Source organism: Stylophora pistillata, chromosome 4 (assembly GCF_964205215.1).
Source record: "Stylophora pistillata chromosome 4, jaStyPist1.2, whole genome shotgun sequence".
Classification (NCBI taxonomy): Eukaryota; Metazoa; Cnidaria; class Anthozoa; order Scleractinia; family Pocilloporidae; genus Stylophora; species Stylophora pistillata.
In genome coordinates, this window is record NC_142522.1 from 12,094,918 (window position 1) to 12,118,709 (window position 23,792).

The 23,792-nt window shown below is 39.6% G+C and overlaps 2 protein-coding genes and 1 pseudogene across 4 annotated transcripts in view; 1 reads left to right on the forward strand and 2 right to left on the reverse strand.

The window, feature by feature from the left end:
* The window catches only part of LOC111334068 (patatin-like phospholipase domain-containing protein 7), a 43,784-nt gene that overhangs the window by 2,472 nt on the left and 17,520 nt on the right, over window positions 1-23,792 (forward strand). Inside the window, exons 1-19 of one of the 3 annotated variants that reach the window (XM_088759243.1) lie at window positions 55-96; window positions 1,602-1,683; window positions 3,042-3,100; window positions 4,033-4,132; window positions 4,663-4,722; window positions 5,322-5,402; window positions 5,595-5,656; window positions 5,893-5,959; window positions 6,375-6,455; window positions 7,279-7,492; window positions 7,807-7,983; window positions 8,498-8,757; window positions 9,071-9,148; window positions 9,276-9,347; window positions 10,124-10,257; window positions 14,655-14,786; window positions 14,951-15,074; window positions 17,719-17,768; window positions 22,896-22,959. In XM_088759243.1, the coding sequence (XP_088615369.1) occupies window positions 3,084-3,100; window positions 4,033-4,132; window positions 4,663-4,722; window positions 5,322-5,402; window positions 5,595-5,656; window positions 5,893-5,959; window positions 6,375-6,455; window positions 7,279-7,492; window positions 7,807-7,983; window positions 8,498-8,757; window positions 9,071-9,148; window positions 9,276-9,347; window positions 10,124-10,257; window positions 14,655-14,786; window positions 14,951-15,074; window positions 17,719-17,768; window positions 22,896-22,959 (1,773 nt within the window). In that variant the 5' untranslated portion in view covers window positions 55-96; window positions 1,602-1,683; window positions 3,042-3,083. Of the gene's footprint in view, window positions 1-54; window positions 97-163; window positions 645-1,601; window positions 1,684-3,041; window positions 3,101-4,032; window positions 4,133-4,662; window positions 4,723-5,321; window positions 5,403-5,594; window positions 5,657-5,892; window positions 5,960-6,374; window positions 6,456-7,278; window positions 7,493-7,806; window positions 7,984-8,497; window positions 8,758-9,070; window positions 9,149-9,275; window positions 9,348-10,123; window positions 10,258-14,654; window positions 14,787-14,950; window positions 15,075-17,718; window positions 17,769-22,895; window positions 22,960-23,792 lie in introns of those variants that run through there. The other 2 variants (XM_088759241.1, XM_088759240.1) reach the window with 2 other exon arrangements.
* Window positions 10,950-13,281, reverse strand: LOC111334063 (trace amine-associated receptor 7e-like). The gene has a single exon (XM_022939751.2). The coding sequence runs from the start codon at window positions 12,791-12,793 to the stop codon at window positions 11,864-11,866; it is 930 nt and encodes a 309-aa protein (XP_022795486.1). The 5' UTR covers window positions 12,794-13,281; the 3' UTR covers window positions 10,950-11,863.
* Window positions 19,655-22,077, reverse strand: LOC148732499 (uncharacterized; annotated as a pseudogene).

Genomic DNA, 23,792 nt, shown 5'->3' on the forward strand with positions numbered 1-23,792 from the left:
ACTTGATGAGAAATCCCTTGTACTTTTTGAATATCTTTCAGTTCCAATTTCACCTGAGAAAAATAGTCTTTTATTATAAAAACTGCATGTATTCTGGTGAGAATTTTGTAGAATGTGTTTAACTAGTGCTTTTCTGGATACAATTGATAACCAGATTAGGTAATTAATCCAACTTCTGGTTGTTAGGGGTGGGGTTGATATCTTGTTTAAAGAAATATTAGCAGCCTTTTACCAGTTGTTAACAATGTAGCACCTGCTGTATTGTATAACAAACTTGCCTCTATGTGCAAAATGTTGAAGCTTAATGCAGTTAATTATTTATCACCCATCCACCAGCTGTCTACAAGCTTACCTGCTCACAGCTTTCTTTACATCCTGAATCTGGGTCTTACCCATGCAGAAACAAATCTTTGGTTGCAATTTTTTAACTACTGTAATTTGATATCAAGGAAATTTGCACCACTGCATTGAAAGAGCATTCTGGTTACTATTTTAGACAGTTCTGTCTGCACCAGTCATGTAGAATAGTTGCAAATCTAGCTGTCTTGTGAGTCCATGGAATCAATTCCAGATTTCACCTGGGATCTCTTTAGTACTTGCTTGGATTTTAATGTCTTTGAAACCTGTGTTACTTGGCCCTTTAGGTGAGGAGGAACCATGTTTAGTAACAGTGCACTAATCATGGCTTTATCTATTAAGCATGTACCTTATATTTTGTTTTATAAGGCAGCTGCTCTCTACAGAACTGAAAATATATTAAGCTTAATACATAACACTGCTTTTTAGGCTTTTTCTCACAAAAATTCCTCACTTTCATTTGTAATTTTTAAAATGTACCGCATTTTATTTGGTTAAGTAATCATACTTACAGTACATAACCTTTAAAATATTATATTAATCAATTTGGCTAATCAACCAACTGGTATGACAATTATTTGAAGACAATATGCAAAAACATGGAGTATAGTAGACTGAGCTGGTACTTTGTGTTTCCCCTGGTGATATTCAAGTGTTTGGGTCCCTATTTCCTGGAGATTTATGTTATTACATGTATCTTAGTCTTGTAATGTGATGTAATTACAGTAGTACTGCCCCCTTCATCCTGTGATGTTCATTTATAGGATTGTTTTATTTTAAAAAATTGTTTTACATCATGTTCTTTGTACATTTGATACTGCCATTTTCTTGAAAATGATTTCTTATCATTCCCTAAATTAAATTAAATTCAGGTCAGAAGGTCTCATAAAATAACGACAGTTTGTTTTGTTTGCCTTCCAAACTGAGCAAACAAGAAATTCAAATTTCTATTGTGTTCTATAGCTCTGAACACTGGGTTTGTGTCATGAAATAGTTTTTTCTTTTTTCAAATGAATGCTGTGAGTGTCAGGTCTGAGACTGAAGAGAAATATTATGAACTCTTCGCAAAACGTGCCACATCATATAGAATATCTGGAGACTTAGTAATTTTCCATCAATTTAACTTGTGACTTTTTAAGTTTATGATCAGTGTTTTTTTGAGAAAATGTATACAAATATATGAACTTTGCATGCTTGTCTTAGGCATGGATAATATTCCAGCTAAGTTTCCTGTTCATTTTCAGGCTTTTGAGGTTCGATAATAATGAGCCTGGAAGGCAACTGAAACAGCCACCGGCTGCATTCCTGGAGGCTGACCTGGCTGAGGTGAGACTTGAGAACACTTTGTTTTAAAACCTTGTTCAGAAGCAAATCAGGAAATCCAAACAAGCACTTTAATTCCAACACGGTAAACTGTAGACTCACGGTAAACGACAACGACCATTAAACAAAACTGCTACTCGATAAACTAAAAACTTTTCAACTCCACTCTAAAAAATCACACACGTCAAAATTAAATGGTCTGCGTGATTTGCTAAGGATATTATTAGCCTACGTAGTCCCAAAGCACACGCAAGTTCATTAACGTCTTCTTAACAAACCTAATCCTGATTTATAAATGTCTTGCCTTCCTCTCTGACAGAATTCATGCAGGATTTTTATGTGCAAAGGAATGTTACCTGTTTTAAGTGCCAAACTTCATTATGAAGCTAGTCTGCAAACATGTACATGTACCGTAACTATTCGAATAAATGCCACAGCATTTATTAAATTTTTGGCACTCAAGATGTGGCGTTTATTTGAGGGCGGCATTTATTCAAGAGAGGTGTTTAGAGCAAACCTTGTAACAACAACTGTGAATTTATTGTGTCATTTAAATGTCAATTTAACCAATACAATCAACCCCCAAAAAACTAAAAATAAAAGTTATATGTCTTTTCAATTTATATGATTATATATAAAAATTGAACTAGTAAGTTTCAGACTTTCAGTCTATTTCTGTCAATGTCGCTGTCTCCTTCGTGGTTTGAGTCTTAACTGCTGAATAATCAGGCATGCCTCTTCAACGATGAAAATGCAATTACAGTAGTGTTTCTAAACCTCCCGGTCCCAGCGGCACAAAGGAGCCGAATTTGAAGAAGACGCTTGCTGGCCACATCCCAATTGAGCTGTCTTGCTTATTAAATAACTTCCTGCATGCAAACACTGAGAACAACTTATTTGTGGAAGTTACTGGCAAAAGAAAGAGAGAAATCGGACTAAGTGTACCGGCAAGATTCTCGTCTGTTACCACAGAATTGTACATCGCAGAAGTTTTAGAGAGAGAGCTAAGCAGCAAAGCTGTGAAATACAACCACTTTGAACTGAATAACATTACAATAGAGCAAAATAAATTTCCACAACTGGTTTAGATTGAATGTTGTCTTTTGTTTTTAAAGATAGGTACTTGAATTGCTTACATTGGTTATAAATAATTGCTTCAAGTAAATGCCGCAATGTCGAGAAAGATTGCGGCATTTATTTGAGGGCGGCGTTTATTCAAGGGCGGTGTTTAATGATATTTTTGCTTGTCCCTGTGGCGTTTATTCGAGGGAGATGTTTATTCAAATAATTACGGTATGTGTAAAACCCACAAGAGCCTTCATGTGTATTTCTGATTACAGTTTTGTTGTTTCCTTGTGTAGGTTGATATCAATGAACCTCGTCTCCCTCCAGAGGTTGTATACATGCTGAAGAGTGTAAGGTAAATTCCACCATCTTAAATCTCTTCCATATCCATAATATTAAGGTCAGAGAGTTCTAAGGAACCTTTTTCACAATATTGACAGATTTTTGCTCTAAAGTTGAGAATCTTTAATAATATCCTGACTGTAGATTGAAGGGGAATTGAGGCATAGCATTGCCATAAGCTTGCTTACAATAAAGACATCTATGGTGTATGCACTTTCCAAAGGGGAAGGGAGTAATGGAGTTTAATATAAAGCCTACAATCAATGCTAAATAGATTGACTCAGTACATTTCAATTTGATGAAAATACAGGCAGTACACACTTTGACACCTACATTAGACAAAGTAACTCTGTTGATAGCTTTAAAAGGGTGTTGAAAACGTACCTGTTTTGTGAGAGCTTTTTCTTTTTGTTGTAAAATCATTGAGACATTTATATGTAGAATGCATTTTTAAGAACTGTAATTGAACTGTAGGAGATGTTAATTTCCCACACACGAGATTACTGTGTGATGGATGTCCTCCCCTGGGGTGGGATGGTTGGGATATTGGGCGCACTTAATTTGGAGCCTCGCTCTGTTGTGCGACCCTCACCATACTCTGGTGAAAGTGATTAAATTATTATTATTATCATTATTATTATCATTATTATTATCATTATTATTATCATTATTATTATCATTATTATTATCATTATTATTATCATTATTATTATCATTATTATTATCATTATTATTATTATTATTATTATTATTATTTAAAAACCTCATAACAGGTGGAGGGGCTCTGATGTCTTTCAAAATTTGGGAGATCAATTGAATCCTGAAATTTTTCTAGAAACATTCAACTTAAAAATTCTAATGGTAGGTTCAGACCTTATTTGAACTTCCAAAATTTGTATTTTCAATGACTATTTGTCAAATGCATGTTTTTCTGCTTTCTTAAAGGGTATTTGGTCATTTTGAGAAGCCCCTTTTCTTTGAGCTGTGCAAATATATCCAGACTAAATTTGTTCCAGCCAATGCTCTCCTATTTAGACCAGGACAGGTAAGGCAACTCATGAGTATTATAAACTACAGGTATACATGTACCTACCGTAAGCTGTAGTTCAGTTTAGCTCGCTGCACACCTTGACTTCTGCATTATCAATGATTAACAGTGCAACAACTGCACAATTAGTTAGCATCACAAGTAAACTGAAGTGTTAGTCATTTCCATTGAAGGCCATAAGTTGACATAGTTACATGCAAGGAAGACAATTTGCATGTTGACTTACCCGGTCAACTTTCCCAGCATTTTGTGCAGTTTCTTTCATAGCACCTGTCTTTCATTCCTACTCCCAAGGTGTAGTAGTTCTTCAAAGAGAAGAAGTGCATCTTAAATGTCCAGTTGAAGAATGCATGTGCATTTACAATGTGATTGCAAAGCTCAAATCATCGTGCGCACTCAACAGCACATACAGACATGTACAATGGGGCGCTGAATCACACCTGCTGCGTCGATATTAAACATTAAAATGATGTGGCTGTGTGATATGATCTTAAAATAGTGAGGAGGAAGATAACTTTCTTTTTCAGCATGATGATAGCATATACGTAGTCCAGAGTGGAAAACTCTCTGTCTCTATAATTGAGAAGGTTAGTGCTGAATATACTGTACACGTGTACTACTGGTACCAGGTAAATCATGTGCTGAAAGTAGTCACCAGACTAAGCTCCTAAGGTGGTGCTTAAGTCTAAACATATTTAAATGTCTTAAAGTATAACTTACACGTACAGGCATGTGTTTGTAATTCGGGCCACTAAAACATAATGTAGGATAGAAATGAAGGGACATCATGTGTATCAGGTAGTCTCAGTCGACATAGGTGTGGATTCATACGTTTTTATATCCACCGGCGATCGGTAAATCGGACGATGGTCGTTTCGGCCGAAAGTGAGCCCCTAGTCGACCGATGGTCGACGGACACTCCAACAATGGTCGGTTGAAGTTGAGGTTTAGTTGTAGGCCGACTACCGATCAAATGTCAGTCGACCATCGACCGATTGTGGCTCGACTGTCATCTGACTGTAGCCCGACTATTGCCTGACTATCGGCCGATGTATCGCTCGACTATCGGCCGACATATCGACCAGTAAATGAACAGATGATCTCCGATGGGTTGCCACACCTGCTAAGGTAATTTCAACTGAAATCATCAATTTGTGTATCATATTCTGCGTTTTTGCGTAAACAGGATGGCACAGAGGTGTGCATGAAGGAAGTTCTCACAGGAGAGAGCATCTACAGCGTGCTCACTATACTGAACGTTCTTACGGTAAGTCTACTGTCACGGGATTGTGTCGTTGCGTGTACAGTTTGTCCCCATTAGGACTTATATGAGTTGTAAACAATTGCATTAGCTTACTAAAGTAACCAAGGTATTTTGAAAAGGGCGTTGTTATAGGAAGAAATCAGATGCTAGTCGGTTAAAAGGCTTAAACTAGCTTTTTTTTATTCGTCTTTTTAGGGTTACCACATGGCTCTTCCCCAAATATGCTGTCGGGCAGTTGTGGACACTCACGTTCTCAGGTGACCTTTTTTTTTTTTAAAATATTTACCCATATCTGTGCGGCAAATGCAAGCCCATAATTAAGACAATTATTCGGCGAATTGAATGATATGAGTGATCACCGTCATGCGTGGGTCATTTTTTATGCGTAAAATATATATGAAGTTAGTTTAATTTATTATGCATCAAGTTTTCTATTTTTTGTTTCAATTTTGGATTATCTTTTAATATTTCTGGAATATAATTTTACACTTAGGTTGCCAGGCAAAGCTTTCCAAACAGTATTTGAACAGCATCCAGACTCTTTGGTCAGAGTTGTGCAGGTTTGTCAAACTGTTACGCCAATTCTAGCTCCCAAAGTTTCACGATGAATGGTAAAAAAAATATTTTTTAGCAGAAAAACGAAGCAGAACACGTTAAGAACTGAAAAATTCGAAAGTTTAAAATTTAGTTTATTTGCTTAAAGCTTGTGTGTCGCCCCTCTACAAGAGATTTTAAAACTCTTTATTGAATTAACGGTTCTTGGTCGACTCAAAAACGAGAAGAACCGTTATTCATGTTCCCTGAATTTTACTAGTGAAGTAAAAAAAACTCTTATAAGACCCCTGGAACAAGCTATTTCTGTCAACGTATGTAAATTTTAGAAGGAGCTTCAATCACTGGACCAATTGCATGTTCTACATTTAACTTAAGATAGGAATTTCACGACTGTAATGTCTTTCTTTTTTTTTTTTTCAGATTATTATGCTACGTCTTCAGCAAGTTACATTCATGGCGCTACACAACTTCCTGGGACTTAGCTACGAGCTCATCGCGAGTGTAAGTTTAATATTATTATTTCATTATCACTGTAGCTTCACTGAAAGGTCGGGGTGAATAAAGGAATCCGTTGCCATGAAGTTACTCAGTCTCACAGGTTTTTTTTTTGTGACATCTTCGCTCTTTAACCAAAAACTCTGTTACAGGGACAAAATGTAGTCCTTGGCTTTACTTTCAGCTGGTTCGCCGAATCCATGCAACTTTGTGTATTGCCTTATACCATGCATTGCTCAAGCAAACGGTGAAGCAATGAAAGTGCGACATTCTGAGTATTTACCTACTTACTTAAGCCCATCGCTCCTCCTGGAGCATAGGCCGCCGACAACATTCCGCCAGAGTGCTCTGTCCTGGGCTGCTCTTTCAAATTGTCTCCAGGTCTTTCTCATCTTCTTGATGTCGGCGTCGAGGTCACGGCGCCAGGTGTTTCTTGGCCGTCCTCATTCTGAGTATTTACCCTGGTAAATAAGTGTTTTCAGTGATTTTCATCAACACTCGAAACGCGGACTTGATGCAGTTTTCTAGATTCATGCTACAGAAACCGGAGTTAAGCACCGGCCTAATGGGCCACTAGGCTCGTAAACAGACTTTACCTTTACCTGTTACGAGAATTTGGTGTTAAATCAAGAGAACTTCTAATTGATTAGTTTGAGTATTCTCATTACTCGTTTGCTGGATTATATATAAATATTATGGGGAGAAGTTACATGCTAATCACTTCTGGCAGTTACAGGGTTAAAAGATCGGCCATAAAATGCGTCACCTGGCTCTAAACGTGTGGGGGAAAAACTTGTTCAAGAAATCGATCTTTTTTACACTTTTTCAGAGCCCGGCGTCGCGTCGGAGGCCGTCAATTTATGGCATCACATCTAGTCCAGTAAAAGGAAAGAAGACAGAAACTTCTGCAGGGAAAGAGAATCAAACGAAGACGACAAAGAAGATTCCTCTAGAAGTTGACTCTGGTGCGAGTAGCGGTGCAAGCACTAAGACAACAACGCCTGATTCAGCCGTCGGTATTCCTAAGGAGAAAGAAAATAAAGGTGCTCAGCTCGGACGTTCGTTTTACTTTATGTCTCGTCTGAAGTATCAGTTGTGTTCACAGCCCAAAGTACTTAAAGGCTGTTATCAAAAAGCTTTGAATAAGTGATAACAGCGCATAAATTTGTCTGGTCGGTGTAGTGGATGAGAAAGCAAGGATGAAATAAATTCTTCGAGAATGGCGCCTTTACGGTTTAATGATGACAATTTCCACTTAAAAAATTAATCCACGATCTGTTGATGTAAATGAAGCACTTCTTTGGGATACCGTCTCTCTTGAAACGTCAATGTTTTGTGTCGTGTTCTATTTCAACAGAGCCACGGGGAATCTTGGGTAAGGAAAACAGTAAGCCAATCCCAGTGAAGAAAGTGCCGTTACACAGAAGTGTTAGCTTCACGGAACCTGAGCACGAGCGAAAAGTTGACAAACAAATTGGACGCTGTAAGTCAGCAGCCACCCTGGAAACCATGTTGGGTTTTGGAAGCGATTCAGGTGAGTGCTGCCAATCACATCCCCTTGGATTTGTCTCCCATTTCTCGCTCTTTGTCTGTTCGTCGGTCTGTTTGTCTGAACGGCTTTTGGTCTTCAGGTTCAGCTGCCGGCCAATAGCGAAACTTTAAAGCCCTTACGTTTACGGCAAACGGTAAAAATTGTCTTTCGCCTTACAGCCGCTTTGTGCTGGAACGAAAGTGTTCGCTTTTGTTTTGTGTGTCGATGTAAATATCATTTAAAAAGTGAGTGATATAGGGGTTCACTCTTGCTGTGTGCCTTCGCTCAAATGCCATGCCTGAAGTCGCTATTAGTTACAATAAGTGGAAATGCTGTTAGCATATTATGCCGATCTTAAATTCCCTCCCTCAAATTGAACACAACGTGACCAATATCGATACACCTAAATTTACAAAGCAAGTCTTCGACCTATTCCTATGGTAGAATTACCTGGGAACTCAAAGCTTTCTCAGTGGTAGCGAACTTTAAGAGATGCGAAACCGTTTCTTCTTCACAGACCGCTCTGATTTTGACGCAGCCCTTGGCCGAGTGCGCTTAACCGGATTTCCAGAGTCACCTAGCCGCACAACCATTTTTGACCTTGAGGCCAGCGACACAGAAGGCAGCCCCCCTTCCTCCCTGGAGGGTCGGTTTGACTTCCCTGCACCTCCAGTGACTGAGGACCTGTCCAAACAGTTTCTTACCATGGACCCTGCAGAAGAAGACAAAATGATGAAGACAGCGGCAAGCGAGATTGCTAAGAGTCTTGACTTACCGGTACGAAAATTACCCCCAGGGGTATACAGTAGTGTAGTTGTCGCTTACAGTGCAGGCGTTAAATTACATAGTGCGACTTCAGTGATGTATAGTGGCGGCCGCTTCTCGGCCGATCGACCACCCTCGGGGTGGGGGAGAAATGTTTTTTTCCCTAACTTACATTCATCCAATTTTCTAGATTATTTTATTCATGAAAGTTTGATGGTAAGCGAACAATACCCCTGCGCCATTGGCTTTTATTCTTTGACCTTCATTTGCTCGTTATTCAACGAAGCTTATTGGTAGCTGAGTGTTGATCTTGTTAATTCTTCAGGATTCCTCACTGCTAGAAGGACTTCTCTCAGTTGCATGTATTCCTTCCGGAACAGTCCTTATCAAGCAAGGAGACGCGGTAAGCGAAATTTGTCTTTTTTTTTTTTTCTCCTATCTGAAACCCTTTTTTTTTTTATTTTACTTCGGTTTCTTCGTTGAAAGTTTACCAATAGAGTTCTAACAAGGCCCGGGTTTCTCATTGACAGGACTGTAGTCTGTATTTTGTGGTGACCAACTCCTTGGAAGTAACGCAGAAAAGTCTCAGCGGCGACCAAGAGGTAATTAAAACGTTCAATCTGTTATTGGTGTCGTTGTTTGTACCAATCGCCATTTGCGTTAGTGATATACAGAATCTAAGGAATAAGCGTCTCATCCTCTTCCTCCCTCCCCCCTCCCATTGCATTGCCTTTTTTTTTTCTCTCAGTTTGGTGTTATCCTTTTATACTCCCGGTGGGAGAGAGACACTAGGGACCTTAAGCAAACCACGACGGTGACGGCAACGAGGACGTGGAGAAACAAAAGATCTAATTGGCAGAACAATAGCTCAACACGTGCATTTTAAAACTTAGTACATTTCTTAGCCGTCCTTTGCAAAACAACAACGTGAAATCACCAAACTTTGCGTCGTCTTTTAACCGAAACCGTGATGGCAAATTATTTTAATTTCCATTTCGAACTCAACGCTACTTTTATACGTTATGTTGAGGTTGAGTTGTGGCGCCGTAAGAGATGGTAAATACATGCAGCCATTTTCGAAATTCTGATTAAAAGGAGAGATTTATTTTTTAATCGATATCTTCCTTGGCGTTGCCGTCCTGACTGCTTAAGGTCCCTACTGTGAAATTTAAGTGTCTTGGCAAAGAACAAAGCAAAATAATACTATGTGGTTGTCCCTGATTTCATCTAGATAAATGTTCTAATAAAAAAGAACAGAAACTTGTGTCATGGTTGATAGAAGAAAGGAAACTGTCTTCCGTACAGTCTTTATTCGTGGAGACCATAGTCAGCCGCCTCAACGATTTAATTTGTTTTTGGTGTTTAATATCATTCTCAGTACCACCTGTACACAGCCCACCCCGGTGAGTTTGTTGGCGTGTTGGCAGTTGTTACGGGAGAACCTTCCTTCTTTACTGTCAAGGCAACCGACCGATGTCACGTGGTTATCATAAGCAAGGCCAACTTTTACAAGTAAGTGACAAGATAGACTGAGTCGGGAGGTAAAGGGTTAACATTATCCAGGGTTAGTGTAAATTTTGATTTTAGATCTGAGAGCTTTAAAAGATTATCCAGTTTAATTGTTTTAGTCTACCATGTGATGATTGGATGCGCAAAAAAGAATATGAAAAAATTCATTCCAAAAAGGCTCTTGAACAGAGAAATGCATACATCTGGATGAATATTGAACTCTAGGTTAGCGCATATCGGCCCTCGAACAGCCAACTGGGCCTAGATTTAATACTTCCGCCCCACTCTTTTGTTGTTCGCCTCGACTCTCGTGCCCAATACTCTCACGGTTCTTTAAGAGTAAAACTTTCAAGTTTTTCTGGGGTGGCGACGGAGAACAGGTGAATCCTGTCTACCCCACCCAACCACTCTGCCTTTGCTTTGAACCTTGTGTCCATTTCTTCCGTGATTCTACTTACTTATTACGATCAACTTACAACCAGTAAAATATTAAAAAGAAAAATGTCAACGTAAACGTTAAAAATCTTCTTACTCAGTAATCTCAAAACTGTTTACCGAAGTAAGTCATCGGACGGTGATAATAATTTCGCGATGTGTGATATGAGGTTGCAATTTTTTTTTAAATGAGCTTATGGATCTCTTGTTAGTGGGGTTGTTCATTTCATGCATTTATTCATTTCTTCTATTCTTTTTTATCGCGCTACGAGGTCAGGCGCTCCATTAGCAAAAATTTTACTGCCGATTGCATGTCAACAGTTTTATATTAGATTCAGAATGTTGTTGTATTGTTTGCTAGCAAAGAATCGGAATTAGTACTTCCGACACGGAAACATCTGATTGATTTCTCGCGCCCAGATTTCGTTTGCAAGGGCGATGACCTCTCGAGGATAAAAGATGAGTTATTAGTACTTCGAAAAAGTAGCAAAGAGTTGCCAAGAAGAAATTTTTCCCGTTTAAGTTTTTCTTCCCGGTGCATTTTCTTGTTGCGCACGTGTCTTCAAAGGTCGTCTTAACGACTCATGTTTATGTAGACCTCCGGTCACTCTAACTAATTGTTTAAAAACATCAATGTCAGATCCTTGCCTGGCGTTTGAACACTTTTGTCGAATGACCGCCCCCATAAAGTAAAGGTTTGCTGATTCTAAGAGCCTATGTCTGCAAGCTGTCAAAGACGTGCCCAAAAACAGCCGAAAAAATAGCCGAGCCATTTATTTCAGCATTATTTGATAAAACGTTTGTTATTTTTACAGTAAGGCTTTCTCGAAACAGTTGTCATCAGCATATCTCTTTTGTAGTCAATGACCGGATTGAATTTAAAAATGAAAAATAATCTCGTCGAAGCTTTAGTATAATTTGATTAGGCCGCGGATTCGTCATTATAGCGTAGGCGTTTTTACCGTTGTTGATAAAACATGCGTTTGCTGTGTATTGTTTTAATGCCTAGAGTTAAAATGAAAGGAGATCCGAAAGCAGAAACTTCGTTTTACTTAAACAGATTTATTTTCTTGTAAGCTAGATAACATTTACATGAAAAATAAGCATTCATGATACCTTCACTGTTTTAAGAAAACATTTCAGCAAATAAGATGTTAAATGAAATGACTGGTTTTTACTTCACGTCCACTCTTTTCGTAGCTTTTTTCCTAAAAGAAATTCGTTTAGTTGCGAAAGTGCGTTTCATTGCCTTCCTGAATTCATCATTTCGTAGTGAATATAACCATGGATTTATTCCGGATGAAGAAAACGCTATTAACTCAGCCCAGAGCCAAACAGAACGCATTTTTCGCTTCAAGCAGTGATCACTCGTTGTCAAATGGATAAAAGACGTGACCAGACTTGGTAACCACGAAATGATGAACAACGCCACGACAAAGCCTACCGTCTTGGCTGTTTTTCGGTTTCGAACTCCCTCGATGACGAGCTCTACGCCTCGTTGGACATTGTGCTTTGCAATTATTACATATTGTTGTTTGGCAACCTCCAAAATCCGGTAGTAGCAAAAAATGATCAAAATCATCGGGATAAGAATAGTCACTACCGTCACACACATCCATAGTGCCGGTAAATTTGCAGGGTCTGTGACAAAGAACCGTGAAAGTCCAAACGCTAGAGATGCGAGCCATACAAATGCTACCGCCATGCAACATCTTCTTGTTGTGACGATCTGATTGTACAGAAGGGCCGACTGTACTGCAATGTATCTGTCCAAGCTTACAATGCACAAGTTAAACGTGGTGGTTACACTCGTTTGAATCCAGAGCGAGTCGATGGCGATTTTAAACGGATTATGATACGGACGCCGTGGTAATACGCACCTCGCAATCCACAGCGGATCGATGACTAGCCCCACTAAAAGATCTGCCATTGCTAACGAGCTCAGTAAAAGGTTAGAAAAAGTTCTGACGGTGCGAGCTTTGTAGATGACCCACAGAAACGTTACGTTTCCAAGGATGGCGGGTAGCGCTGCCACGCCGTATAATGAAGCCAGAGTAATCGATATTGAAAGCTTTAACTCTGTTCCAAAACATGGATTCGCCATATTCTATTGATCCAGTTTCAGTTTAGACTGGTCAATGTTTCAATTGATGCGAGACCACCTGCAAAGTCGAGGAACTGAGCGCCTGAACTTGACACCCCTTTCTTTCTGCGCTTTTTGGTTGTCGGTGATTGACACGGTTTGAACAAACCGTCTTCCACGGTTAAACTGCCCAGTCGTAAATCAGACTTAAAATATCTTTTTATGCGAACTTGAAAGGCAAACTGAATTGCAGCTGGTACCTTCCATTTCTAACACAATGTAGAATTTCCTTCACACAAAACTCATTTAGCTGCTTCTTGTTGGCGGTTTTCGCTCAAAGAACTCCTTTAAAACTGGCATTGGCGTGGGCGTTTTTCGGTAAAGTAAAAAAAAAAAGAAAGAATTCTATCATGATTTTCATAAAAAGACGTCATAGTGAAAAAAAAAGCGCCATTAACATCTGCCTAAATGCTTACACGCTGGGGTTTCGCTCTCCTAAAATTCACAGATAGCCATAATTCTTCCTCAACAAAGCATACAGTGTCATATTTCTTCCTTTCGAATGGTAAGACACTTGTGTTCCGTTCTCACATTTTACAAGAACGGATTACTCCATAAACGCACAGTGGAAACGATATCGAGATGCTGGGTGGCTCCAAAGGGAATGGTTGTACCTTGAGGTTTTATTCTCAAAATTCGTATTTGGAATTGTTCCTTTGAAGAGAACTCAGTTTCACACTAGTATAGCTTCCATTTTAATAATTATATTTTAGCATTTCCTTCTCACATGTACGCGAGAACGTGTTATGTGAAATAGAATATTAAATTGTTGAGAAAGTTACGCGATGACTTTTAAATAAGTGATTACACATTGGGGTTTCACTCTCAAAATTCATGGTTTGAATCTTATCTAATGTTTCGCTTTCGCACTTTTTCCCAAGAGTACAGCGCTTATTTATTTATTTTTGCAAACAGTACAATTTTCAGTGAGAGAACTGCTGGGTAGCTTTTATTGGTCAGACAATTCAATAACGAATGCCTTGTTGGGAATTTTTCCCCAGCACAATTTAATAGTGCCAGAAAGGGCCCACTCTCAGATTAGCATAATGGATGGAATCGGAGGAAAAACGCTTCTCAGTTGCTTCTCAGTGTATTAATCATATCTCTTTTAATAATGTGAACTCTTCCCTTTTTCCTTACCGTGGCCCGGAAAGAATTAGACCAACGATCGAGTTTTCACGTGCACTCCTTACATTGTCATTAGCATATATTTCTAAAGAAAAAGCACTCAGTGTCATATAACGAATGGAAAGTGCCTTGCTGTTTGAAAAATTACACCGAGTCCGCCCCTCGTAAAAGGTGTAAAGGTCCTTTGCAGGATTAAAGTCAAACTTCTGATTTGATGAAATTGGAAAACATTGAATCTTTTTTTTTTTTTTAATTCGATTTTTTTTTTCCGTTTTTGTGTAACGGTTGTTCAAAAACGCAAGATGAGAAACGGGTTAGGGTTGCTTACAAACAGACGGGTGGACAGACAGTCACGCAGATGCGCTGACAGACGGATTGATAAATTGCTAGATTGACTGATTGATGGATTAAGGGCTGATAGTTTCGAAAGAAACTGTTTGGGGCTGCGTCGGTGGGAGTAACGAAATAATTTGGATATATCAACAAAGTTGAAATGGTAAATTGGCCACCGTAATGATTACAAAAGCTGACGTTTCGAGCGTTAGCCCTTCGTCGGAGCGAAGGGCTAACGCTCGAAACGTCAGCTTTTGTAATCATTACGGTGGCCAATTTACCATTTCAACTTTGTTGATATATCCAAATGATTGATGGATTGACTGATTGATTCATACATTGATTTGATTCTGTGTTTCAGCGTTATTCGTCACAAGCCTAGAGTCATTTTGAACGTGGCTCATTCCCTTATTAGTCATCTTTCTCCTTTCCTGAGACAAATCGACTACGCTTTGGACTGGATGCATGTAGAAGCCGGTAGAGCAGTGTACAGGTAAAGTTGTTGCGTTTTACATAAATTCTATGAAGTCAATAAACACATGCGTTTAGAGCTCGTAATTGAAACTAGAACCTTAAATTTAAAGTATCCAAACCGTGATATTTCTCTCGTGTGCTCTCATTAAAGAGAATAAACGCGTTCTGTTAATTGTCTTTCAGGCAAGGCGAACAATCGAACTGTATTTACATTGTGTTAAATGGCCGCCTTCGTTCAGTAGTGACATCAAGCAATGGCAAGAAAGAACTCGATCGCGAGGCTGGCCGCGGAGAACTGGTGGGAGTGGTGAGTAAATTTGCTTATGTCAACTTTGTCAGGGGACCATGATGAATCTCGTTCCAGGGCCATTTGTGTCCTCTACCTTCATAAATAGGATTGCGAAGGACCAAGAGAACATTGAACCAGGAGACTCAAATCCCCGTGTAGGCCTAATAGCTAAGACTTAGTACTTTTAAGATTATTTCTAGATTATTCTCTTTTTCGAAGACTCCAAGGATCTCGAAATAATCATGCCTGTGTCGCGAATTTTTATCACGTCGAACATCCCATGGTGCGTTAATTTGTTTTTTCATGCGAGTTTATGTGTTTTACCATTATTCTCGCGAGACCTGATACTTGAACTGTTTAGAAAATTCAATCCCTTTACTTTATTGTTTTGGCGAGAGAGATCGTATCTGTTGTTGTTTGTGGACAAGCAGAAGAAAACTCGAGATTGTCGAAAGAAGAATTTTCGACTTTCCTGTTTTTACCTTTGAAATTTCAATAGACCAATTTCGATATATTTCAACGTGAGAGACTGGTAGCGAAACTTGAACACCCAAGCGAGGCTCCGGGGAACAAAATTCATTCGAATGCAGCTTTGGTTGCTCACATCTTCGAGCAGAAACTGCTTTCTTGGGTTATTATCGTTTTTATAGTGTAAATTCGTAGTTTCTTCGAGTTGAAAGTAAATCGAAGTAATCATCGTTGTCATGGCCACGTCGGAAAAAAAAAATGAGATCAATCTACAATACTTTCAGCGTCAAAAGTTGCCGTGGTTGCGAACCTTCCTTCAAGGAAGAGGGATACAAACATCCTCGGAAGGAAAGTGTAAAAGAAAGGCCGAGTTGGTTGAGCTTGCGTTTAATGCTCATTCAATGAAGCTCCCGAAAGTGACGGAAGGGGAAAGTGAAAATGAAAATCATATCATGGCCGAATCACTTGCCACAGACGAGGGTGTTTTGCCAGACCCTGCATCCATATTGAAATCGAACTGGAGTAGGAACCTCGATATTTCCAGAAGTCACCTTCCCAGATATATGCGACTATCTCCTCCCTCCTGCACTGTTCCAGGTCAGTTACCAAGTAGTCTATTTCATCAGCTGTCAAGTCTGTTTGACATGCCGTAGAACATTTACCTTTCGGAAGCGTAGTATCAGAACCGTTCGAGTTACTTTTCGGTGTTGCTTGTTCCTGGCTGCAAAAGTACGAGTGATCATGGTTTACTGAAATCGCATCAGCACTAAAATCCACGCAAGTCTCATTGGAGTCCTCATGGAGCTTTCTGGGACAAACTTTCTTGGCTTGCGGTTGTTCATCACACTGTGCCTTCCTATCGGCAAGACGTTTCGAACGTGAACTCACAGTATTAGTAGATTTCGTTGGATCAAAGATAGTCGGATAGCAGTCTAAACGTACACTTTTTCTACCAGAAATTGAAATCTCGATGTCGCTTTCCTTAAAATGCAAGGAACAGATTCGTGGATCGCCCAGTGCCTTGAATTTTTTATCTGCTCGCTTACAGAAAACTTCCCACTTCTTACGCTCATTGGGCCTTGTAGGAAAGCAAAAATAACTGAGATCCGATCTTTTACGTATGATGCACGATCCTCGCAGTAGAGAGCGTTATTTATGCAATAGCGAAAATCAGACCTGAAAAAAATCAGGCCTGTACGGGATTCGAACCGCAGTTCAAAATATATGAACTTCATATATACATTGTATCTGATTTATCATCACGAGTTTATTACGAATCAACTTAACGGCCTGCTCCCAGTTGGCTTGTTAGCTCAATTGGTAGAGCGCTGCACTAGTATCGCAGAGATCAGTGGTTCGAATCCCGTAAAGCCCTGAATTTTTTCAGGTCTGATTTTCGCTATTGCATAAATAGCGCTCTCTACTGCGAGGATCGTGTATCATACGTATCTAATACCGCAGTTCAAAATATATGAACTTCATATATACTTTGTATCTGATTTATCATCACGGGTTTATTACGAATCAACTTAACGGCCTGCTCCCAGTTGGCTTGTTAGCTCAATTGGTAGAGCGCTGCACTAGTATCGCAGAGGTCAGTGGTTCGAATCACGTACAGGCCTGATTTTTTTCAGGTCTGATTTTCGCTATTGCATAAATAGCGCTCTCTACTGCGAGGATCGTGCATCATACGTATCTAATACCGCAGTTCAAAATATATGAACTTCATATATACATTGTATCCGATCTTTTCTTACTCCCATTGCGGCAAAGCGCAACAGCACAATACTTTACCATGCTACACGCGAAGATGAACAGCAATGGACCAAAATAAAAACAAAAAATCGAAAATATACCCTATTTATCAATCGCACATGGCTATCCTTGTAGTGGTGTGTTTGTTTTTATTATTCGCGCCGTATTCCCCGGAGCCTCGCTTCGGTGTTGGAGTTTCGTCACCAGTCTGTCACGTTGAAAAATATCGAAATTGGTCTATTGTTTGACTATTTTTCCTTCACCCTACCGACATCGCTTATCTGACTCTTTTTGAGGGTTCCCAAAGCGATTCGCATGCAAAAACAGTCAAGGCAAAGCTATTCATTCGAGGGCATGGTCGATGTTTTAAACGAATTTTACCTCTCTGCTGTTATTGACATACATATATCAATGATGTGGGTCTTTTCGTTGTTTACAGGTTGAGGTGCTTACACAAGCTCCGAGGGCGACAACAGTTCACGCTATTCGGTTGGTAGATCCTTTTTTAAATATGCTTGATTTTATGAAGGGCTGTTTATTCTCTACATCTACATCTAAATTATATTCTGAAGCAGCAATTGCGACCGCACACAATACAACTACGGCAAAAGAAGCGAACTAAAGGCACAAAACTGAACTGCATGTTGAAAACAATTTACCAACATAACAGAGCAAAACAACTGAAGTGTGATTAAGTGCTATCTTTATGTTTATTAACCGGACGTCACTGATAAAAAAAGGTTTTCTAATCGTGTTGTCTGATCTTATGATTGACATCAGTCCACAAAATATTTGGTTGACGTCTTGACAACCTGAGCAGAGGTCAATATATAGTTTGTCATTAGTTGACTGTAGGGGAGGGGTAGGTGTGTAGTTGTTCAGATACTGATATTGATCCAATGTCGGTACCTGAGAAACTGCGCACACACCCCTCCCCTAACCCAACATCAACCTTGACTTGTTATCAGTTGATTGTAGGGGAGTAGGGGAGGGGTGGGTGTGCAGTTGTTCAGATACTGATATTGATCCAAAGTTAGTACCTGAAAAACTACCCACCTACCCCTCCCCAAACCCAACATCAACCCTAACTTGTCATCAGTTGTCTGTCGTTGGCTTAGGGGTGGGGTAGGGGTGGGGTAGGTGTGCAGTTGTTCAGATACTGATATTGATCCAAAGCAGGAGCCCATCACTTGGAGCAAGCAACTAGCCCGCATTCCTGTCACGGCGTTTTCACAGACCACTCTATTTTTAGTTTGAATTTTCCGCGAATTCTAAAACGCAATGACCAATCACAAGCACGGACTTAATTTTCAACTGACGTCATCATTTCACCGGAAGAAGAAAAAGAAGAAACAAAATGGTGGAGATAGGCGAGGAATCCTCTCATAGTTCTAGTCCTTCTAGTGTAGATTCCAGAAAAGATTTTGAAAGTAGCAGTTCAGAAGAAAGCGGGAATGAAGACGAACCTTATGCGTGCTCGATTTCGCCTCCGTCAGGTTCAAAAAGGACGAAGAACGATAGCCAGCCTCGATCAATGGGGAAGGCAACAGAAAAACAACAACAAAAGAAGAACAATAACCAAAAGTTTAGTTTAAATAACGACGAACTAGAAGGACTGACCTCCTGGACATTTTCAACGCAAGAGGCCGCTCAAGTGGAAACTGAAATTCGCCCGCAAGTTGCCGGCAGTCCACGCGTGAAAGTATTTTCCAGAAAGGGAACGCTTTACAAAGCATAGGCTAAGCGAGGAACAAAAGGCGAATTTTCGGCTTCTCATCGCTGGATTTTGTCGCAAATTTGCAACACTTGCGAGTGACTGCTCTAAGCTACCAGATAAGCTAAATAGGAAAGTTGTATTCTCAGCAGCGTGGATGAAATTACTATCAAATTTTCGATCTGGAAAGTCTTCCTAGGAGCGGTTAATTGTTAAAATATTTTTAGTCGGCGAACATTTCAACATGCAAACACGCGCATTAATGAGTTCATGAATGCTAAGGTCGAGAGAGACCTCAAGAAGGACGGCAAGGTTGTGGACGCAGATGAAATGCTCGGACCTAAACTAAAGTCATACACATTGTCTACCAAACGCAAGTAAGTGTGTTCTGCTATTATTGTGACGATATTGCATTGTCTTAGCGTTTAATCAGATTTCAGTATTTACACGTGTGCGCCAACTTGACTTATACTCTCAGATTTTTATCTTCATGGCTGCTTGTGAGTTGCTTGTGCGTTCACAATGTTCTAATTAAACTAGTTGAAGTTTGAGAACGTGAGCTGATTCTTTATAGTTATGTAACTTTGCATAATTATTTGCAAGCAAGTTAATGAACACTCTTATGTTGTTTTCCAAGGTCATAACATATTTATTATGTATCATGTTTTACAATTGTTGAATAGCTCCTTGACAAAATTTCAGCAATTCGAGAATAGAAACTGGGCCCATAAGAAATATTCATTGATTCTCGACTTGTATTTTTTTTGACTATATTGGAATTATTTACCTTATATATTTCACCCAGTTTAGGGTCCCCAGATCTAGAGTGAGATTCTGATTTTTGTGCAGGCAATTGGCATGTTCAGTGATAGCTTTCTTGCGATCATTTGCCATGATGATCATGCCACCCCCATTGCTGTTCACATGCTGATGGCTATCAATAATGGCACAAAGGCCATTGCTCTTGACGAAAACCCCCCACAGTCATATTTTGTGAAGTCATCACACCATAGTTGTCTGTATGTGACACCTGGATCACTCCATTGATGTGGTCAACTAAATCCTGAAATTCATTAGCATTTGTAAATGCAAATATTTGATCAGCTGATTCTAGGCTAAATAAATCCCCTACTGTATTGACGATATCTTCTACATCAAGATAAACAGCAGTATTGCTATACAGGTCATCATAAATCTCATTTCCATCACAGATGGCATTAACAAAGGAATTAAACCACAAATCTGGAAGTTGATTCCAGAGAAGTGACAAATCTAATTTATTCTGGAGGCAGTAAGCACTGAATTTCACTGCAATTAGGGTACATGCATTGCTGCCAAACCCATCTCCAATTGTGGACTGGGAAATGCTTGTTGGGAAAGTGAAGATGCAGAGGCAATTTGACAACCTTTGACAGGGTATCACCAAGTTGCTTGTGGAACATGCAACATTAGCAGCAGCAGTGCCATTAATATTCAAAACCACATCTCTATAACCCTTTTCAGAGTTTTTATTCTGTATCATGTCCTTTCTATTGATCAGTTTCCCAAGAGAAGGACCATAGGATAGGGAAGACAAGTTTCCTCCACTGGAAAACTTGAGGATGCTATAAATTGATTCAATAGCACTTCCATTTATGCGGAGTGGACTAATAAAATATTTGCCTTTTGGAGCAACATTGTCAAAAAACCAGTCACAGAATGACAGAAAGCCACTGACCACAAGGCGAAGAAGATCCCCAGTCTAAAAAAGAGAAATAAAAAATTAGTGAAGGATGAAATGGATATCCAGTCGGTTGTATGCTTGTTCAGTTATGAAAGTTATCTAAACTTGCCAGCGAGCTGACTTGTGAGAATTCTTCAGTCAGTAGTTAATCGGCAAACAAAACGTTTCATGAAGGGGATTCTTGGCCAAACCAATAGATACCTGCCATGCTAAAAACTTCTTCTGTCAGGCTTTCTTGGAATTGTCTGTGTATACTGCAATCAATGAGGTGTAGAATAATTCCGTAAACTGAGTATTTTTCTTTAATATATTTCATTTATATTTCCGATCAACTTGTCTTGGCATACAGAGAAAGTATTTTAAACATAGATCACCTTTTTATCATGCTGAATGCAAGTGGCTTATAGAGCTAATAGAGGTGGCAGCTTAATGGGCTTTTCAATTCACTGTATGGGTACCAACGACAGTTTCAGAAAGAAGTGGAAAAGAGAGCTTATTATAAATTTTTGCCTGTGTTTCAATACTTGAAATACAGTAATTATTGTTACTGCAGGCTCCAGCAATTAATATACCTGTAGCATCATGTACAGCACACCATTCTTCAAAGAAAGACATCCCCCTCTTAATATTGGCCAGAACTGGGCTGTCTCTGTTGTTGATCCTCCGCCTGCTGAGAGTCCTTGTTCAAAAAGTAGGTTGCAAGCATCTAAGTATGCTGCTGTCTTCCCACTTGCCTCCTGGTTTGGTTCTCTGGCAAGATCTTGAATAGCAGCGATCATAAACCGTTGCTACAATAATAAAGCTCTAATATTAGGAAAAATATTCCATGGTATAAGCCATTTATTTTTAGAATATTTTTGCGTGTGTGTTATTGTTCAACATGACACAATATGTTTCGCTCCGACGAAGGGCTAACGCTCGAAACGTCAGCTTTTATAACCGTAACGGTGGCCAATTTACCATTTCAACTTTGTTGATATAATCAAATTATTATATTATTATGACACTATGTCCCAACCAGAATTGCGGCATATCCAAGTGAAATTGTGGTATGGCCAGATGTTCATGTTTTCAAGAAAGTAATGAAATACCTGCATTATTTTGGCTGGCCGTACATTCAAACGTGAGCTTGTTCGGCTTGTTTCTGTGCAATCCTGCAGCGTAAAATATTATTTATGGAGGTCGAGGTGTTCGAGGATGAAGACTCATTCACAACTTGCTTGCGTAGCTCCTTGTTTCGACATTCTCGATCATGATTATCGCTTGAATTATGCCGCTTCATTATTTATCAAACACTTTTTACAGCATTATAAAACACAGGAACAACGTCCGAAAAGGGATAAAGTTTGAGCAAAAAGAAAACCCCGAAATAGACACTGCGACTTCACCCTGAGGGTGAGTCACTACGATCGATAATTTTTCCATTTTTGCCATTTTTCCATCTCTCTGCAAGTTGAAAGTGTGATACATATGGCAAAGGATTGTGGGAGGTTGATTGTGAAGAAAGGGAGGAATGGAACAAGGTAATGGAGAGAGAATTGGTGCATTCGGCGTATTTCTTATCACTGTGTCGACAAGTCCACCTGAAGCTGTCGTTTTGTTCTTACCGATCCGCACTGACGTAGACCGAAAGTCACCTATTTCGCGGGAAAAAAATAGCCTAAAAATAGACTGGTCTCTAAAAATGCCGTGACACAGGCTCATTATGGTAGTTACTTGCTCCAAGTGATGGGCTCCAGTCCAAAGTTAGTACCTGAAAAACTGGGCACCCACCCCTCCCCTGACCCAACATCAACCCTAACTTGCCATCAGTTGACTGTCGTTGGGCTAGGGGAGGGGTAGGTGCGCAGTTGCTCAGATACCAATATTGGACCGTCATGGGGCAATACTGAGCAACACAGACATTGATCCGTCATCATCAGAGTCACCTTGTTTTAATGATAACTTCCGCTCTAGTTGTGGAGACGTCAAACATTGTCACCGGCATCAGTCCTTATAAGGACTACGCTCAATCGTAAGATTCGACCACAAAGTCAATTTTTACCACTAAGGTCGAACCATCCATTAAAGATTATTTTTGGTAATAACAATCACTCGATTAGCATAAAAGTCGTCATTATCGCTCTCAAGACTGCAACGGAGGTATCTTGTTGTAAACTTATCATATTTCCGCACACAGGGACACTGAGCTAGCAGTTCTTCCCGATGGGTTGTTAAACACAATCAAGAGACATTTCCCTCAGGTAAACTTGTTACTGTCATTTAACAGATTGGCCAACACCGCGTTTTATTCTGCTGTCAGTTGTATCTGTCGAACACAACAAATCTATGAAATTCATATATCTCAACTGCGGTTATAGAAACGTATTTGTGCACGATCCTCGCATTAAAGACTACTAATATTGTATCTGTGCGAAGCACTGTACACTCCACTTTGTACACTAAGATTTAAGTGCACCTGACCCCTAATTTTTTTTTCCACTTAAAAAAGTCTTCCTGCTTTGGTGAGTATTTCTTCGAAAAAATTGTTGGATTTGGTTAAACCCTCATTTTTTTATGCCCTGTTGAAGTCGAGATCCGATTGGACCATGACCGCGTAAATGGGGATCTGGGCAGAGTAGACTTGTGACGTAACTTCGAGAAGGCGCTCAAGGAATTCTCAGCCTGTAGTCGACCTGCGAAAGCCTTTCTAGCACTAGATTCATTCTGTGGCATATTTGCGACCAATATCGATCTAACCTTCCAAACATAACCAGTGAACTGTGCAAAATGGCGCGAAATACAGATTGTTGGGTTCTCGAAGTGACGTCACATTAGTCGCCAGACTCTTGATCCTTGAAACACGGTCGTGAGTCAAAATGGCGGTGATTTTAATGCGATTTTCCATACCCCAACAGGGCACAAAAATTCAAGGATTTGACCAAATCCAAAAATTTTTTCGAAGAGATACTCACCAAAGCATGAAGATTTTTTTAAACGAAAAAAAATTTAGGGGTTAGGTGCACTTTAAGAACGTGTTTATTTCCTCGACTTTCAAATGGGATTTGGCATCCTCTATAGAAGTATTTTACAGAAG

Excerpts from the sequence above, each read along its gene's own strand:
- LOC111334063 (XM_022939751.2), bottom strand. The coding sequence starts at position 12,793 with ATGGCGAATCCATGTTTTGGAACAGAGTTAAAGCTTTCAATATCGATT.